General features: G+C 38.4%; 1 protein-coding gene across 2 annotated transcripts in view; it reads right to left on the bottom strand.

Annotated features, from left to right (window-relative positions):
• The window catches only part of LOC136753305 (calsyntenin-2), a 201,561-nt gene that overhangs the window by 32,161 nt on the left and 148,179 nt on the right, over positions 1–21,221 (bottom strand). For both annotated transcript variants that reach the window (XM_066709290.1, XM_066709291.1), the window contains exons 4-8: positions 20,750–20,958; positions 17,701–17,850; positions 11,059–11,244; positions 9,423–9,680; positions 6,880–7,001 (exon numbers count right to left, since the gene is read on the bottom strand). In XM_066709290.1, the coding sequence (XP_066565387.1) occupies positions 6,880–7,001; positions 9,423–9,680; positions 11,059–11,244; positions 17,701–17,850; positions 20,750–20,958 (925 nt within the window). The remainder of the gene's footprint in view (positions 1–6,879; positions 7,002–9,422; positions 9,681–11,058; positions 11,245–17,700; positions 17,851–20,749; positions 20,959–21,221) is intronic.

The raw sequence follows: 21,221 nt of genomic DNA, 5'->3' as shown, positions 1-21,221 counted from the left end.
CCGTGGAGAAGTATACAAAGAGACAGCTTGTGTGACTTGTGCTGAAGAAACACTAACAGGTACAGTTCAGACATGATAGGAAGGAGCATCTTTGGTATGACTTTAATAAAACATTGACATAAGATATTAATGCAATTAAATCACTCTGGGCTGCCTCAGAGAGGCATATCCTACAATCACAGTAAATTGAAACCCAACAGATGAGTTCAACAGTTATGTTATTTCATAATCAAGACAATTTACTTTTTTTGTAATGCCGGGATTGAACTTAACGTCTGCTGTTTCTTTTTTCTCGCCATGTTTTCCCCCTTTTAATACAAAAGTGTACATAACTCATACAGTAATTTAAACTACATTTTTACAATATATCCCAGTTGAGAGCATAACTCCATACTGAACTACACATGCAATTGATATATACTTTTACAGCACTGTCCACATTGCATTTGCACTTCTAATTTATTGATTCTGAGTAAGGGTATCTTCTAAGACATAACATGTATTTGGCCAAACATCAGAATTAAGCTTCTGTCAACATTTTGTTTAAACTGTACTGCATTTAAGATGATTTAAGTCCTGTCAGATCCATTTCACAGAATATATCAATGCCAATCTAATGACATACACAGTTACATTATATTATTTTTCACTTTGGAGAAGATGAGAATCACTCCTGTTCTCCAAATAGTAGATGCTTTTGTATAAAACTTAGTGTAAAGCACTAACATATTCATGTTTGAAATGCTTTAAAATATACACCTATATAAAAAACAAAAACCCCTGCCGTGCTACATTACCAAGTCAAATTTTTTATATTAAGGTATTTTGTGGTGTACTGCAAATCAATTATAATGAAAGATCAAAGCAACGAAATCCAAACTGTATAATATACCTCTGTAAAAATACATCTCCAAAGGAATGCTCAGTAGAGAGATTAAGGCTGTCCTTCATTACTCCTATCTCTCCTGTGAATACAAGCAGGTACATTGCACAAAAGCTATTGAGTGGTAGAAAACGCCAGAAAAAGAATACAATAACTTCTTGCTTAGAAGCCCTTTCTGCACCACATCAAAACTACATTCACTGCAAGGCTGAATAACTTTGATGGATCCTTTCTATGAAGAGAAAATACTGACAGCCCTTTTCAAGCAACAACAAAACTGTGTCCAGACAATTAATATCTTTTATAGGGAAAAATTAAATAAAAAACATTGACAGCCCTCACTCACACACTACCAACACACTCCTGAAGGAAGAACGGCCCCAATTCAGCGTACCCAATTGAAATCATGATGGTGAAACCACAATCTTATTAGCTTTTCAATCATTTAACACTAAGCCAAAGATTTAATCAGCACTGGAACACAAGATAGTAGAGTACAGATATCTGAACCTTTAAAATATATTTATGAATGGTAAGGTTTTTTTGTATTCCCTCCGCCCTGTTTATAAAGATATGGACTGACACCCTTGAGTATTGGACATTAGTAGGGCAACTGCAGCTCGTCCCAAGTGTGAATCCAGTGTGTGTGCCAGCTTAATCTGCAGCCCTTCTTGCCTGCTTTCACTCACAAGTGGACTCCTCTGATACTCCTGCCAAGTACCACCACAATAAGAGCCAGGCAAAGCTCAGAGGAGTTACGGAGAGAGCATTCCAATGATTCCTTGTTCAAGCTTCCATGGAAAGGTTTTATGAAGTCACAACGGCCGGAGTGGTTGGTGTTGCGTAGGAAGAAATAACACGCAGTTCTGCTGCCATGAGAACAACAGTAGCCAAGCCATTTTTTGTATTTATTTAAACCCTCTCAAATCATTTCTCCACTATGACTACGGCTATGTTTTACAGGCTGTAAGTCCGTGGCACAAATGGCAGAGAGGCCGCTCAAAATTAAGACTAAAGCAGCTCTCACTGAAAATATTGCAGGATCACAGTAAGCCACAGGGGTCACTGCTGTGCACAAAAAAATACAAAAAAAAAAAAAAAACTTTATGATCACCGAAGCCTAGCCAACCCCTCACATAATAACATACTGCCCTGTGGAAAAACGGTCACAGCTAGCTGTGTGGTAGCCGAGTTCGAATGATTGGTGTCTGGACTACTGGGCTCCATCGGTGCTCCGAGCGACGGAGGAATTTACTGGTTGAGCTTCTTGGAAAGCCCCCTAAAGCATGTATTTTTTCCACGTTCAATCCGTAAACCTATATTGACTAGCATTCGCAATGGAACGATGGTTTCTATAAAAGAGGGTTATACCCATCGGAAACAAATGGGACATTTTAATGGCACATGTAGACATCAAAGGTTGGCAATCTAGTAGACTGGAGTAAGTGTGTTACTGGGGTTGCGTTCTATTCTCAGGATGGATTAACTGAATCGGTTTATCATTTATCTTCCACTGCCCTGGTAGGATGTATAGGGGGGCGTTTTTCTCATTTTCCCACTGCAGAGGTCTTATTTAGGGAAGGGCAGTCGGAGACCTTCAGTGTGATATTCAAGTTGAGAAGAACACAGTTAACAATCAGGCTTTAATGATGCAAATGCATACGTGTGTTAGAAGCACATTTCTGTCCCCTCTTGTATTATCCTATGACCTTTGCATGATATCCTTTATAAAGAGCTGGTTGGCAGGTAATTGGAATTTCTTATCCTTTAAAGATGCATTCAAATGAAAAGCCTAGGATCATTTTCACACACGTATGCCCTACAGGTTATGGGGGTGGGGGGCATGCTTTATTGTCAACAGCTTAAAAATACAAAACATAAATACAAAATATATCCTAGGTGTGAACTTTGATTTCCATCGTAGTCTCATTGATACATACAAGTTATATAAACCTGTGGTGAAAACAAATGCACAGTATTTATTTACTCAGTTATATCTACATTTTAGCTACCCACAGCCACATCACAACTGGAGCCGTAACAAAACAGTCACTGCAATTCACACACACAGTGCTGTAGTTAGCATCCAGAAGGTTCTGAAATTCCCAGCAGGCTGATATTTTTAATTATGTTTATCCAGGCTCAATTAAATCAACTAAACTACATTTTATTGAAATCCACATACTGTTGGTTTCAAATAAATATATTTTAAACAGGTGTTACAGTACAGTCCCTGCCAGAGGCCATTTCCAGCAGTGTTTTTGTCTGCCATGTCACAGGAAGCAGATCCCAGAGCTGTGATTTCAAACAAACCACTTCCACTTTGAAGAAGGCCTGGCTCCTTTCGGTGGAGGTCAGTCAGTTCTGACCCATCCTACTGGCGGGATCAAACACAAAATTTCCCCCTTCCCAATACTGAGAAATACGTCAATTATAATTTGCATACGTGTGTGCAGAGTGCATGCACAATGGGATGTATTTCCATCTGTATTTACCTACAGGCCCACATGTACTACACCCCTCCACGTGCTTCACATATTTCACTTGCACTATATTAGAACAGCGAAAATAAGCATTGGATACAAAATTTGAAAAACACCCCATGCTCCAGATTTGAAGTAATTTAGACATCAGAGCACGCTCACACGGCTCGTGTATCATTGTGCATTCAGAATAAACTGTGGATTTTATTAATTTCTCCCTGTAGGACCAATGCAATACAGAGTCTTTACACTGTAGAGAGTCTCTCGTGTTTCTCTTTGCTGGAGTCAATGATCCCCCCCCAGACCTTTTTAAAGTGCTTCAGTGGCTATTAATTTTTCACTACCATAAAGTGTCCATAAAAAATAATTACAATCACATGTGTGCTTAAGCATATTTAGATGAAATACCTTCCACTTCACACACACATCTTTTCACTGTACCCCAAATGTCTGTGACAGTTTTGCTTAGGCAGCTCCTAGATAAATGATAATCAGTTTAATAAAGTCATGTTGCAGTTTCCTGAAATTCATTACATTGATATTCCGGCAATACAGACACACAATATTATTTTGCTCCAGTTTCAAGAACTAGAAAAACATGATCTTTCCTGTAACCGAGGCTACAGCGTATATAAAATGTTCTACAATTCCTGTTAAATAAGACGAGCTTACAGACAGAACTGAATGGATGCTTCAAAAACACAAACTAACAATCAGAAGTATGCTGCTTTCTAATGAGAAGAAATTGTAAGACAAATCTGAAGAAAGCCCTTTAGTACTGGCAAGGTCAACATTTTCTATGCACCGCTCCAGAATCCATCCTGCAGGCATTAACATCAATACTGAGTTATCATGTTGACGGTATGCAAGACAACATTTCTGCCAGTGTTCATCTTCCTCCAGACAGGAGCCAGTTCCTACATTGTTTTTTATTTATACTTTATCACATCCCAACGACAAATGGTTCACATTTATCCACATCTATATTAAGCAGTTTGTGTTACAAAAAGTATCTGGCATCAGATTGTTTTTCAGAAGGCAATTATTGCTCCTCTGATAAGTGCTGGAATGATGTCCTGCAACAAGAGGGAAAGTGGAATTAAAAAGCTCACCCGTGACCTGTAGGTAAACCAGGGACAGTTAGAAATGGGTTTTCACACATGGAAAACCTCTCTCTGAAAGTGTTTTAGGATGTATACATCATGTTCCGTGCCATTTAGAGTCCAACTGAAATGTTCAAAAATGTTGAAGTTTCTACCACGCAATTCTTTAAGAGCTTATAGCATCCAGTTCTCATTGTATATCTAAAGACATGCTGAAGATATCCATCCACGGTACTTTTGCTTAAAGCTTCTGACGTGCTATACTTTCTCATGCTTACAGGGTATTGACAACTTTTTACTTTTATGGTGTTATTCAACACTCGCTTAGATGGACCGATAACAGTCATTATCCCTCCACAACATCCGTGGTTATTACTTTCTAGTGCACTTTCCACTGGTAATAAGTTGACATGTTTCCAGAAAATACTGCTTTCCAAAATAAAAACTAAGACAAAATGTTTTCATAAAAGGAATGACAGAATGCAGCTGCCAGCTTCAATATCAATAAATAGATCTTAAAGATCGGTTGTTTCCAGACCCACTTTAATACCTCCTCATCCTTGTAATATTTTGTAAAATATCATAAAAGAAAATCGAAAAACAAGGCAGGTACACACAATAACACCACTAGGCTCCAAAACAATTCTCTCTCTCCCTCTCATATATATATATATATATATATATATATATATATATATATTTTTTTTCCCCCACATAAATCCTTCTGGTGTTAAACAAATATATATGATTTTTTTCCCAATTATTAGATTTTGAATAAAATTGTATAAAAATGTTAGTAGCATACAACTTGCATAATTCATATATGAAATGTGTGTCATTTATGTAGCCATTATGAAAGCACCGGATATTGCATATTCCTATACACTGCTACACCCTTGGGGAACATCTACAGAGAACACACTGCACTAAAGGAGTGGCAAAGTAATATAAAAAGAACAAAAACTAAATAAAGTCACATATCATTACTATGTACCTGTTCATTATTGAGGACAACAGGTATGGCTTGCAAAAATCAGTTGTGCATTAAGTGGATGAACTCTGAAGCACACTGACAAATTGTGAAAAAAGTATTCTGCCAGGAAGCAGATTTCTCAACAGCTTGTTAATTTAAGGCTCTGTGAGTTGATATCCCAGTGGATCATCATCGTGCCTTCGGATTACAGTTCATGTAGTCTAGAAAGAGCCCGCGATGGGATTTTTCCTAGGTAATTACAAACTGGTGATAAATAAAGAGGGAAGGTGTTCAAAGCTCAATTTCTTTAAAGATTTGACACCCCTGACAAACTATGAATATGCACCTGAACCCCAAGACTTTTCCCAATTTTTAAACGTTGTATAACAGGTAGAGGTTCCTTGATAGAGCAGGCAGGACAGGGCACGTTGATCAGCCCAAAGCCCATGTTCCCGGTTTTGGCTTTTAGTCCCACCCTCTTTAAAGTTTCTCACTGCTGAGTGCCTGGCCCAGGAGACATGTGGTAGATACATGGTGAATTAATGCCTTCTGCTGATCTGCAGGACTGTCATCATTTCAAGTGTGTGTGTAAATCCTGCCTCAGCCAAAGGGGGCTATGATAAATTAAATCTCAAATTTGTATTAAACCCCAGTAATGGTTGTACAAGAGCATCCAATTACAAGATCTTACTAGACCATAACTGCACCATATTTCCTAATCTGCACTTTTCAGATTAGAAAAAATAGATTTATTTTTTCTGGAACTTTCCTGAAATTAAGTTTGAACTCATCATACTTAAGGCAAAGCTCTAAGACTAATTCTGCAATGACACCTTGATCTCTTAAAAGTTAGAAAAAGTATAATTTAACATTTCTTTACTTGGCTGAGGGAAAAAGGAGGACAAACATTTCCATTTCCTGCTCTTAAATCACACACAGTGGCCACAGATGCTGTAGTTGTTCATTATTAAATACATCAATATAAATGTAAGTCTCAATCAACCAAAACCAAATGATTTATATAAATCTATTCTTACTTTCATTACAAATAAATTGTCCCATTTAACCAGACTCTAGCTATTTGATGTGCTTTGTTTAATTGTGACTCCAGATAAACACAAAAATGACAAAAGAGTTAACGGCTCTGAGCTGCACAGGGTCTCCTGACCTCAACTGCAGAAATTCCAGAAACATTTCTGGTTTCACATTTTGTTTACTGACATCATAAGTTAGCACAGATGCTCTTTATCTTTAACTGTGAGAACATGCACGCACACACAGTCACTTGAAGAAAGGTTAGGCTTGTCTCTTCAAAAGCCTTAGGGACTATTCTTGAAGATTTGATGAAAGAAAAATAACCCTACAGTATGCAGTCACTGTCACCATCATTTATATCCTTGTAAGGCACTTGTTTGAGAATACAAGAGGGCTGCTTACCTGCTCCAATTTCCAGTGAAACTCGGCAGGACGGAATGTGTCAACCTGATTAAAGTCTCTACGAAGCAAGAATACCAGACGACAATTGTGCACGTACAGAGCATAGTGATGACGGTTCATCTCTGCAGCAAAGGAAAGCAAAAGTTGAAAAATATTAGTAGCTCAACAATAAAATCGGTTTCTTTGTGAGAGAAAGGCATGTATCTCATTTATCAAAGGGTTTTGTTTTAAGCCCCACTTATATACCTCATCGGTTGGAATGAAAACAAGGCAGTAGTGGATTTTGCTTGCTTTGTGGCATGATTGTCCTAACTGAAGTCGGATTGCCCATACCAAATGAAAAAGAAGAATGAACAATCCTTGGGTCATACTCATAGCTTTTAATCTATATATACATTATATCCAGGGTGACTTACAATTGTTATAAGATATCACATTATTTTTCACATTTACCCATTTATACAGCTGGGCATTTACTGGAGCAACCTAGGTAAAGGACCTTGCTCAAGGGTACAACAGCAGTGCCCCCACCTGGGATTGAACCCATGACCCTGTGCTCCAGAGTCCAGAGCCATACATATACATATACATACACATACATATATACATATATGGACTATAGAAAGTCTACACCCCATTAAAAAAAAAAAAATGGCAGTTCCCGTTACCTCTGTAGAGTAGTGCATTTCAAAATCCTCAACCAGGAGCACCAAGGACCTTTAAAAAGATCTTTGGGAAAAAGTTGTTGAAAGGCACAGATCAGGGGATGGGTAAAACAAATATCAAAGGCCCAATATCCCTTTCAGCTGTCCAGATGATTATTATGAAGTGGAAGGTGTATGATATCAGCAAGATCCTCCCTAGATCAGGCCATCCTTCCAAACAGGATCACCGACAAAGAAGAATACTCATCAGAGAGGTTACCAAGAGGCCAATGGCAATTTTGTAAGAGCTATAAGCCTGTATGGCCAAGACTGGTCAAAGTGTGCATGTGTAAATATTCCATGAATTCCACAAATCTGGCCTGTATAGTAGGGTGGCAAGAAGGAAACCATTACTCAAGAAAGCCCACCTGAAACACTCAATTCTGTAGCTATGTTGCCAAACGTTTTGTCCAACATTCTGGCGTAAATGTAAAGTGTTATGTTTGAACAACATCCCTACTGTGAAGCATGGTCGTGGCAGCATGATGTTATGGGGATGTTTCTTATCGGCACGGACTGGGGCACTTGTCAGGATAAAAGGGAAAATGAATGGATCAAAGTACAGAATAGTCCTTGAGGAAAACCTGCTGCCCTCTGCAAGAAAGCTGAAACTGGGATGGGAGTTCACATTTCAGCATGACAATGACCTGAAGCACACAGCCAAAATTACAATGGAGTGGCTAAGGAACCAAAACCTAAATGTCCTTTAGTTGCTTAGTCAGAGTCCCAACCTAAATCCGATATAACATTTGTAGCATGACATGAATATTGCTGTCCATCAAGGCTTCTCAAGGAACATGACAGAGCTTGAACAGTTTTGTAAAGAATGATGGTCAAATATTGCCAAATCTAGGTGTGCTAAGTTGATACAGACCTATCCCAACAGACTCACAGCTGTAATTGCTGCAAAAAGTGCCTCCACCAAGTATTAACTCAGGGAGGTGGAGACTTATCCAATTAAAATTACATTAAAAAAATATTTTTTCTATTTTTTAATATATGTATTTTTCAAAATAAGATTGTTTTTCCCCTTAACAGTTTGCCATATGGTGTGTAAATAAGTGGGGGGAAAAATCCAATTTAACAATTTAAGTGCACAAAATATGAAAGCACCGATATAAAATGTGAAAAAGCTCAAGGGGGTGTAGACTTTCTATAGGTACTATATATATATATAAACAAATCAAACTTTGCAGGCACGTGTGACATGGAAAAGAGAAGCTGTAGATCGAAGCAAGGCCTTCATCCAGCAGTGGATCGATATAGGCTGATATATATATTTAGGTTTGTATGTATGTCACAAGAGGGTGTCTACTTATTTCTTATTTAACAATAAGTAAACACTACAAGCCACCCTTTTATTTTATCCTGCTATACATCTATATAATTGAGAGAATAACTGATTCTAAGGAGACTAAAAGCATGAGGCACAGCAGAGTTTTTGTGTACCAAAAAAGCCCAAAACAAAAACAGAGAAAACAGACAAAGAAACACAACCCCCCTCCCCAACCCCTATTGTTAAAAAAAAAGGTGTTAACAATACCACAATAATTGAAAAACCACTCCTGCCCTGTTTGACAACAGGATTAAATCAAAGCGCCTGTGCTCTGTTACACAGCACAATCGAACTTTGCTTATCCTACTGCTCTGCTTCTATTGATTTTCTTTTCTTTGATTTGCCTTTATGCATGTGACAGATCTGCCCATTACATTCTACAGATTTACCATCTCCAATCATGTCTATTCACTTTGTTTTCCATACGGTTCTATGAGCTCCTCGCCAGACTAAGAAAAACAAGTAATCATAATAATTACAAAAACAAAATGGCAATACAATACCAGTCTTATCTGAATTGCAGAGCAGGGTTTCTTTCTCAGCTCGGAGGCCCGGGCTCGGACCGTGCTTCATCCATGTGGCGATGGTGAACTGGTCCGTCAGGTTCTTCGGCACCACTCTGTCTGGAATCTTTGCCGCTTGTCGGCCATCAAACTTGAAAATCAGATCACTGTCCCGTCCGCTGTCAGTCAGCAGAGTAGCTGTCCAGTTGGTAGTAGCACTTGGAGCAGGGAGTAGATCTGTACTTCCTGAAGAGGCCCCTGAAGCAACACAAAGCAAGAAACAAACAGAAAACATGTTGCAACTGTATAAATTGCTTCTACTTTTTGTGCCTTGGTGTCTGACCTTATATGCTTTGCACTGATGGAGAGTGCAATGCAATGTCAGAACAAGAGAGAAACTTCTCAGGGCAAAACAAACAGATGAGTCCAGCATTGTATAACGCACCCCCCTCCCCATCTTCTTTAGGTACTGAACTATTCATATGCATGTTCTGCTGAAACAGTTACCGTCTATCTTTTCAAAATAATTCTGTCAAAGCAACATTTCTGAAAAGTAATTCCTGAAGCTTGAAGTTTCCTAGCAGTGCAACACAATGAGTAATGCTTTTCAGTATTTGGCCACGCTTCTCTGGACTCCAGACATGTTACAAAGTACAAAGAACGGAAGTGAAAATGATTTCTGTCCCTACCACTGCATTATAAAGAACACACACATTTATTTTAAGCCATTATAGCTCATTTCAATGTAACTCCGAATCCAAAAATGTCGATCAAGGAAAGTCTGAATAAATACAAAATATATAGGTAATTAAATGAGATGAGAAACCAATCTGAGTCCTCTGAACGACCCTTAATTATTATCAAAATAGAGCATTATCTGAAGACAATGCTAGAAAATCAAGTTTTTATATTTTTTGTTTAGAAAATCCATTGATGAACCTTAGGAAGAATGAAGGCACAACCATTAGGAGAAGGAATCAGAGCTAATTCTCTCTCAGCCAATACAGACACCTTTTGTTCCTCCAGACTATTCAGTGATGCTCTTTAGTCTGCAGTATGATGTTATTGACACAATTTAAACATGGTAAATTAGTTCACTTAACGAATCTGAAAACCAAACGAAAAAAAAAAAAAAAAATCAGAAAGCTATCTTCAATGAGTGTAATGCATTCTGCTTTATAATGCCTTCCAACACTATCCTGAATTGATTTCACTTTAAAAAGCCATCACAATTTATTTTTATTTTCTGTTAGATAACGATGCTGGAGCTTAGAAAGGCTGCTTAGTAGTAAACCATGCATACAAAATAAGAGAGGAAGGCTTTGAATACATTACGACTAGGGTGTCAAGAAATCTTTTGGGCCATTATGTTGTATGTATTAATGATTTTGGCACAGTCTAATAAAAGAATAATAATTTGAGTTTAACTGAAATAATTTTAAGCACAAGAGAAAGACGAATCAGACTGCAATGCACTGAATCCCGAACAATAACTGTACACAAGAAACACAGATATAAAACAGATCAATCGAAACTAAAATAATAATTAGCAACACATGGAAAGATAGATCGGCAAATAGAGTATACATTGTAATGTATATATGTGTATCTATATACAGTTTCATCCACAACTTACCACATAGTTTCTGCAATGACTTCTCTGAGTATGTCTCCCTGTCACACCCTTTCCCAATGTGATTAGTCTGCAGCTCTACGTTGGTCCTGATAGAAGAGACAGGGCCGTCACAGGTTTCCAAATACATTTTTGGAAATAGCTGCTTGCTACCGGTTCCAGGCTCATATTCAACCCGCTTATTCCAACCTAAAACGGAGAAAAAAAAACATTTGATGCAACCAAAATAAATATTTTCACAGGAAAGTGAATTCTCTGGTAAAGCTCATTAATCCCTGTCACTGTGTTGGCAGACTTTGTTGCTGTATTATAATAAACCTTCAGACACATCACCATATGCTGTTATAAGATGTTACAGAATACAGTTTCATTTTGTACTTGTCTTAGTACAAGAGTTAGAAGCTGCTTCACTGCTCATCTACTGCTGCAAGATTAGAGGCACTGGTCCTCTATTCCTGCTTTGAATCTATTAATATATACTACCATATTGTAATAAAGAAATAAAATCTCTATTCATATGATTAAACTCTGCAAAAATGCCACAATCATTTTCATTGTCGAATCATTACTGCCAATACATTCCTGTCTGTCTGCATTGGAAGATCAATTTCTAAATAGAGGAAATACGATTTTTTTTTCTCCCAACTATTGATTTTTTGTTGTTGGTGCATGGAACCACAACTGCTATTCCTCAACAATATATTTTTCAAAGTGCTTTAAAACTTGTACACCATTATAAACTAGGCTGCAGACACAGGGCAATCCTTTACTGCACCATGTAGTAAATCTCCTACGAGATCGTCAGTGGAAACATACGGGACGCTGAAGACCTCAAACCAATCAAAATTGTTCCTCAGCACATTTAAAGCAATTCATACATTGCCAAGAAAAGGATTTCCCTGGGATAGCAAGAACAAATAAGAAAATGGATATCTCAAGGGTTAGCTCAGTACATTTTTTTGAACTGTATAAACTCTAAAGTATAATTGAGAATTGCTGCCAATATCTGGAGTAGATTTGGAACTAATAATAGACAGGTTCACACTGAGAAAAAGCAAACCATTGTGGTGCCTTGACTTTTTCATTTTCTCCTCTGGTCAGTTTGCACTTCACAATTCATACTTGGAATAAATAATTAAATAGAAAGTTTATTTATACTATAAACGACTGAGAAGGTCAGAGGGGGACCTGAGGAAGTAATTGTTTTGTCATTGAAAGCACATTGGAATCCCTTCTTGAAAACTATAACCTCCTGCCTTTTTTCAGTCAGTGTGTGGCTGTCTTTGTGTTTTGCTCATATTTCACAATTATACCTGGGGTTAAGGAAAAAAAAACTAAAAATAACTGACATTTAATGCATTTCAATAAACACATTGTAAGGGTTGATATGATTATTAGTAACATTATTATATTTTGCTTTTCTGATTGTTGACTAGGCTTAGTTTGTAATGAAACTAAACGGGAGGGTTTATAATTAATTCAAAGCTACATGGTCTGCCACAGCTCTCCTAGGGGGATTCTGTTCTCTGTACAGCATGGTTTCTGCACTTTTTGTAAAACACCCTGCAATATAAACATGTTGCACAGACATATCAGTCCTGCTGCTAGCAAGAACCTTTTAAAACAATTTAAAGAATTGCAGCTTCTAGAGGGTTTTGAAATTCTGGCATTTTTCTCTGTCAGCAGATTTGTTTCTTGTCTCTCCAGTCTCCAGTTCAAAGATAACTAGTTTAAAATTATAAGTATTTTGGGAGATTCTGTCTCCGAAGAAACAGCCTGTGATGATTGAGACTAACAAGCTCTAGCTGCTGTTGATTTGGGCAATTGGATTATGCACCAATATACCCATTGGAAATCTCCATGGCCATGTATATTAATTTAAATGACTCCTTACAGTTCTGCAATTTTCTATAGAATTTTGTGAATTCTTATTTCAAATAGGTTTTTTACTGACTGTACATGCCTTTCAAACCCATAAACTGTTATATCTAAAAAACAAAAACAAACAAACAACTATATACACTTTGATTTCAATTCACGGATCAGTTCAAGCTCTCTGAATATCTGGATTTATTGGGAGTGTATTTGGATTTCTTGTCACCGAAGAGTCAGAAAATAGCAGTACTGCAAAGAAGCATCTGGGATGATATTAAAGGCAAAGTAAGATGAAAAGTGGATGTAAAAATGATTGACTTTACTATGATCTTTAAACATTATGAATCCAACTCATCATGCATTGTGTTGTCAAATGTCAAACGAGATGTCAATGTCAAAGACTCTCGAACACGGTCATATCCATATTACTAAAATAGAATACTCTGAACTGCCTAAAGTCAGATGTCTGGCTGAAAGCACAATCCTAAACTCCATGTTCCTCAGGCTATGATGTCCCCACAGAACAAGTCATTGTTGCCATTGTAGTTCGGATGCAAAAACGCTCTGCCAGTGCTGTGTCAGGTCTTGAAGAAATGCAGCAGATGTATTTGATCCTGAATTTCATTAAATACATCATATTTGTCCCAATCTAATTATTTTGTGCAAGTGACAGATACACAGATAAAATGGTATTTATTAAATTGAAAGCTAGTGATTACTTTGATGTCTGAACATAGTGAATATGGATATTTATACGTAGTCCCTGGCTGTCAATAGGTGTTATCGTTCCTGCTTGTGTACATTATGGACTCGGATTTTGAACTGTAAACCGTACCAGGATGTGTGCCAGAATTGCATTTCCCAACACAAAGGTGGGTACAGGCTGCGCACAATGATGTTCTTATAATGAAAAGTAAACGGCCATAAAAATGAACCCTTATGCTATGTATGAACATTTCCCAACTGAAAAAGGCACAGCTGACCTTTCAACTCTCCAGCTCCCATGTGCACGGCTTTTGTGAAGATAGACTAAATACACGTCTTCAAACAGTATGTTGTTACCACATTTGTTTCATTAGTTCTAATACCAATAGTTGAAGCAGTTATAACATTTTTTTGAAAGGATTCCTAAATTATTCCAAATAATGTACCAGGTGTGAGACTAATGAATGTCGAGTAGATCTACATTGTTGACAGCAATTTTCTATTTTCCGCCAATAACACAGGCATATAACTTCGATTCAGTTTTTTATTTTGTTTGCTGGTCGTAAAGTAGGGTTTACCCGCCTCCAAAATGATTGCGCACTGCATTTGTATTGTAAGTGCGTATCTGGATTTCCATTTTGTACTTTTATAGGGCTGCCACCTACTGCATTCTTCAGTAAGATATATACCGGTTGGTATGTTTCATTATTTGATTCACAATACCCCATTTTACTTCTCCTATAATGGGACATTTTTTAAAAAGCTCTCAAAATCATAGTAATTTCAACAAAAAGAGGTGGGGGAGGAACAGGGAGAGAAGAATAGAAAGCCAGTGAATGTCAGGGAAATATGGTATACATTTATAGGCAAACATTTTCATTTGGTAAACCATGTGCTCTAGTAACCCATTTCTCCCTCTGTTTTCATTTCAAATAAACATGTTGGCTGCTTTTATCCTGAGGAGGCAATCTTCAACTGAGTGAGCGAACAGAAGATCTGATCACTTCTCCTATCTCATCTATTAGGCAGACCGGCTTTAGAGTGATTAAGTTAATCAGCTGACACGGTCCAGCTGTTGAGCTCAAGAGAGTTGAGTGGCACAAGCAGTAAAGCTTCCACTTGGAACCCAGGCTGGGTCCCGTAATCCACCGAGTGCTGGCTTGAATTTAGGCTATGCGATTAGCTAATTGTGACTGGGATTCTGTACAGTTGGCCAAGTGCCTCCAGGGTTGGTTAGGCTTTAAAGTGGACCAGCGTTTCCTTGGCTACCCACTCAACAGTGACCCCCAGGGCTTGGCAGAAACCTTTGAGCTTTCGGAGTTCAGTGTCCTCTGTCTGACACCTTAACTCTGCTGTTTGCGCTGTGGGCCTGTCGTGTGAAAGGCAGAAAGGGGGTCCTGCCAGCATATGTTTCAGAGTTGTCTGCACCTCCCCTGTATTGGTGGACACCGTAGTGGAGAGTGCAGATGATTAGTAATTGAGGATTCCTCTGGCTTCATCACCATCCCTGGCATAGTGTATATTCCTGGAACTGCATGGCCCCTCAGGATTTATATCTTAAATACATACATATTATATTGTGAATTTAATCACTCCTGAACACTTGTCAAATTTATTTTCCAATAACCATCACAACCAGAGTAGAGCTGTCGAGAGCGGCTTGCATTCTTGGTCATTCCTTGTTTTACGCAGTTGGCTGAACACAAAATTTACACAATACCACAACGGAAAAAAAAACATTTTTTCTTCCCTTGCCTAGTCTTCGGAGAGAGACTGCAACAGTTTAATCAGAAAACCATCTCAAATGAGAACCTAGAAAATTTGTGTGAGGGAAAACACAACTTTGAACTGATGATTACAGAAGATGCATCAGGGCAAGGATCTGAATGAAATGCGTGATGTGTCTGAAAATGGGAAGATTGTTCAGTGCAACACTCGCACCAGAGACAACAAATAAGCCTGCTAGGAAATAGGCCTGATGAAAATCCATCCATTTTTGTCACTATCTAAAATGACTTTATTACAGATATGTTTTAAAGATCTAACCTGCTTTCAGAGCTTCAGACACAGAAGGCAGACATTCAAATCATAAAACCTGATTTCAAATGGTGCTAAAAGCTTCTGATATTTACAGATCTAATGCAGGGAGAAAGAGCATCTAAACAGTAGTATGATTGACCTTGAGATTGAGTTAAAGTGAGGGTAAACATTGTACTATTCTGATAAGCACACAAGAGTAAGTAAAATCCATAATTTAAAGTAAAGTCTATACGGAATAAAGCAATTGTGTTGACAGAATCTTTCTGTTTTGTATTTATTTTTTGTCACTGACAGATTTAGATTTCCTCACTTGAACATATGGACTGAAGAACAAATCGTTTGTGAATAATTACATACAATGTTAGTCCCCTGACACATTTAGGCATAAGAATGTATTGGTAAACATTTGTTTTCCCAAAATATTAAATGAATCGATCAGAGAATAAACTGAATTTTGATGTTTGTTCTATATAGTGGTTTTCAGCTGTTTGGAAGTACCAAACAATAAAACAATGGCAGGCTTTTTGAGCAGAAAGGCTAAAAGAGAAAGAAAACAATGTTTGAATGAAAAGTGCCTGCCACGAAAGAAGGGTGTAAGACGTGAAGTATCCTGCACAAGCTTTTCAATAAAGTCTCTTGGGTATAGAAAAAAAGAAAGTATAAACTAAAAAAATAAAAAAGCAAAAGGAGCTTCACTATGAATGGTACTGACACTCTTGAGATTTCTGTTGATAAAAGGACATGCACCAAAAAAAAGGATACAAAAATATTTTGTGCCAGAGGAAGTGGATTGCAGGAACCGTTCAAGTTTCATTTGTACAGCAATTTTAACTTTCATATCTTTCATATGTTTTTATTTTTTATTGCCATTTTTTATTTTGGTGACTGGCAGTGATTTCCTTACTGTTCCACTTGTCTCCTGAATATTATCAAAGTGCAGCTTGGGAAAGGCCATGGCAGATCTTTGATCATCTATCCTGCGTACATGCAACTGATGCGCTACAGCAAGCTGCTTTTTTATGAAAGGAGTGGAACAGTGACCCAGAGGAACACAGTCTGTGATCAGTAGTATCACAGGTAGGGGAAAAATTATTGAAGAAAAGTTCTAACTGTAAGTTGACACAGACATACACATCTATTTTACGTTGGTTAATGCTATTACTGCATTACTGTTAATGTCCTTCTACAATGGGGATAGATAGAATTTACAAGCTTGAGGAGCAAATATTCCACTTTGTACCAAGATTTGATAATCCGTGATCTGCTCTTAATCTTTTCTGGTGACATTTAAGCCAGTCTCTCAGCCTTTAAAGGACGCTGCCCTTTTCTGTCAGCATAAGTCCCTTCTCTGGCATTTCTGTGATGTCCCTGGAACTCTCTTGGTAATGAAATGTCTAAATCCTCATTTGCAAAGTGCAAACTGGCTTCAAAGAGGAGATTAATTCTCTGCACTTGGAAAGATATGAATTCTACTATATACACATGTGAGTTTTTGTTGGAGGACACAATTCGAGGAACATAAATCCCTGATGGAAAAGGTTCCGTCGACATTAGTGATGTGTTGTGGATGATGATATTGGACAGAGACCTTGAGTTTTATTTGTTCGGAAGCTACTGAACTTCTGTAATATCAGTTAAAGGGGTGAGGAGGTCATGGGTCATATTGTAAAGGCAGGGTTATATGGAGTATTTATAACTAGCATCATCCAATGGATTTAATGTTAACTCAGCTTATATATCTGCTTTGTGTTGTACTGCCATGTGTATAAACTGTAAGTAAGAGATTTCAATGGAGTAGTTATTAAACAAAAATCATCTTAATACTTGACACAGGGAGAGAAAGTGTTGAAAGGTTTTTAAAAGGAATAAACAGGCCACTTCAAACAAAAGCAAGGACAACAAACAACAAATATGCAATCTGAGCTGAAATGCCATGTACTCAGATTGAGACCATTCATCCCCTCCACAAGAACACCGCTTTAATAATCAAATCATTTGTTCCCTGAGAACTGCGAACACACCTACCTTGCCAGCCAGGTTTGCATACAGGTTTCACATCGATGCGCACAAGAACGCTGTCAGTGGCTCCTTTCTGACCACAGTCATAAGCCGTCACCATAATGTTGAACTGCTGCTCTTTATCATAGCTGAGCTTCTCTGTGTTTCTAATATTGCCTGGAAAAAAATATTTAGTGTTATTTATTTTAATGTAATATATATAGCTAATGATCATCTTTAAATTGATCTACTGCTGGATGAAGGCCTTCAACAAAAACAATACATCGAAATACAAAAACAAAACATATCTTCAGATGTTTCCACTTGTTTCGATAGATTGTTTTGTTTTTGTTTTTCTGATGTGCATTATGTAACAATACACTCACCTAAAGGATTATTAGGAACACCATACTAATACTGTGTTTGACCCCCTTTCGCCTTCAGAACTGCCTTAATTCTACGTGGCATTGATTCAACAAGGTGCTGAAAGCATTCTTTAGAAATGTTGGCCCATATTGATAGGATAGCATCTTGCAGTTGATGGAGATTTGTGGGATGCACATCCAGGGCACGAAGCTCCCGTTCCACCACATCCCAAAGATGCTCTATTGGGTTGAGATCTGGTGACTGTGGGGGCCAGTTTAGTACAGTGAACTCATTGTCATGTTCAAGAAACCAATTTGAAATGATTCGACCTTTGTGACATGGTGCATTATCCTGCTGGAAGTAGCCATCAGAGGATGGGTACATGGTGGTCATAAAGGGATGGACATGGTCAGAATCAATGCTCAGGTAGGCCGTGGCATTTAAATGATGCCCAATTGGCACTAAGGGGCCTAAAGTGTGCCAAGAAAACATCCCCCACACCATTACACCACCACCACCAGCCTGCACAGTGGTAACAAGGCATGATGGATCCATGTTCTCATTCTGTTTACGCCAAATTCTGACTCTACCATCTGAATGTCTCAACAGAAATCGAGACTCATCAGACCAGGCAACATTTTTCCAGTCTTCAACTGTCCAATTTTGGTGAGCTTGTGCAAATTGTAGCCTCTTTTTCCTATTTGTAGTGGAGATGAGTGGTACCCGGTGGGGTCTTCTGCTGTTGTAGCCCATCCGCCTCAAGGTTGTACGTGTTGTGGCTTCACAAATGCTTTGCTGCATACCTCGGTTGTAACGAGTGGTTATTTCAGTCAAAGTTGCTCTTCTATCAGCTTGAATCAGTCGGCCCATTCTCCTCTGACCTCTAGCATCAACAAGGCATTTTCGCCCACAGGACTGCCGCATACTGGATGTTTTTCCCTTTTCACACCATTCTTTGTAAACCCTAGAAATGGTTGTGCGTGAAAATCCCAGTAACTGAGCAGATTGTGAAATACTCAGACCGGCCCGTCTGGCACCAACAACCATGCCACGCTCAAAATTGCTTAAATCACCTTTCTTTCCCATTCAGACATTCAGTTTGGAGTTCAGGAGATTGTCTTGACCAGGACCACACCCCTAAATGCATTGAAGCAACTGCCATGTGATTGGTTGGTTAGATAATTGCATTAATGAGAAATTGAACAGGTGTTCCTAATAATCCTTTAGGTGAGTGTACTTCAGGGCTGCTTTACCTTGTATTTTAATCTTACAGAGAAGATGTTTTCATAAAACAAAAATGTATAATGAGATTCCATGATATGTATCTTAAACAAGATGATATTGTAGACACACAGATATGGAATAATTCATCATCGGGGACGTCTAATGGTTAATAGCGATGAAACTGAAGCAGTATATTTTTAACAACACAATATTATGAAATGCAAAAGCCTTTGATCACATCCCCCTTCATACCTTGATGTCTAAACCGAATCGGCACAGATCTCCCTCTCCGACTTTAAAAATGCTTTTCCGTTTCAAAATTGAAACATGAAGTGACAGGACAAAATCTTGTGCCGTGGCTGACAACTGTACATAGATAATAAATTGTCCCCCCCACCCCCACCCTGCCCCCTCCTAAGAAAGGTGGCTTTATATCATGCAGAGGGGAAAAAAATAACAGAAATGGGGATCCAGCTGAATTTTCTCTCTTTTTAACTTGGGGACGAGTTGTCAGCACATCTGAAATGTTTATGTACTACTTAGCAGTACGATGTGGGCTTAATGTGCTGTTGTCTGACAGGCTTTGATTTTCAAAACCAGCATCCTTGCTTGTCAAACAACTAATCAGTGGGTGTATTCAAATTTAATAACGCTTTTATAATGGATAACATCTGTTCCAGCGTATAGCTGCTAGAGCAGGATGCTGCTACAACTGTGGGCTACTTTCGTAATGCTCCAGTAGGCTCGGATGATAAGGAAGCAAGAGAGGCATAAACTGTGAGGATTTACTTGACGTGGAATTCGCACCTCCCCTGCGTTCACCGCATTCCAGCTTCAGTCCTGGGTCTGTATACACATTTCAAATACTTAGTGGAAATCCCTGATATGAGATGAGAATTTTTGATTTAATACAGTGAACTCTGCTTAGTGCAAAGCATAAAGAGCTGATTTCAGAAAACACTGTTAGATCAATAAAAGCAATACAAGGTATGTATTTGGTCATCCAAAAAAGATATTGGACATCAAAACAATGTTTCTCTATGTAGGTTAAAGACAGACAGCTGTAAGGGCGTATTAGATGCCACAATACTTAGGGATAAATAGGGAAGCAAGTTTCAGTCTTTTAGTACAACAACTTGTGTATCCAATTGTTAAAGCAATCCTGGAGCAGGTAACATGTTTAGAGTGTCCAGTCCTGTAGTTTACCTTAAAAAATAATTGCAAAAGCTGCCTTTTGTGCCGGGTGAATGTACTGTATTGTCATTAAAATGAAGGGACAGAGGTCTCTGTATGAGCCTGACATTCAGGATAAAGTGTGAGACACTGCTGAAAAGCCCCCAGCTCTGTGACAGGATTGGACTGCACCACTACAGATATTTGTATTTGGAAGAAAGAAAGAAAACTATCTATATTATTTATTTGAATAAAAATGGACACGTGCAAGGACAAAAGGGAAAAACAAAAACAAACAAGAGCAAGACCGTACCGTTCCGGTCGATAGCAAAGGGGATATCAGGAGTGACGATTTCATAGTTGCAGATCTGACTATACTGGGGGGAGCAGTCCTCGTCTGCAGCCTCCACCTGCAGAATGCTGTCGTAGATCTTGCCTTCAGTCACGGTGGCTTTGTACATGGGCTCCCTGAACGTTGGAGCGAACTCATTCACGTCATTCACCTGGATGTGTACCACCGCCCTAGGAACAAGGAACAAACATGTCAGGAGGGGTCTGACGCAGATGCAGCTTTTCTGGGGCAACATTATTTGTAACAGTCGGTGCTAAATACTGCTTGATTGAAAGTCAAACGGTTAATGAAATGTAAAGAAAATGGGTCACGGTTCTTTTCTACCATCCAAAAGTGGAAGGGAAGCTTTAAGTGTATTAAGCCTGGCTTTGCAAAGTGTTGTAGAAGTATGTAGGTCAAGTGCACGACCCTGCAGATAATTTATACACATCAA

This window comes from Amia ocellicauda, chromosome 7 (assembly GCF_036373705.1).
Source record: "Amia ocellicauda isolate fAmiCal2 chromosome 7, fAmiCal2.hap1, whole genome shotgun sequence".
NCBI classification, from domain to species: Eukaryota; Metazoa; Chordata; class Actinopteri; order Amiiformes; family Amiidae; genus Amia; species Amia ocellicauda.
The sequence above is the reverse complement of the archived record's forward strand: the minus strand, read 5'-3'. Positions and strand labels throughout refer to the sequence as shown.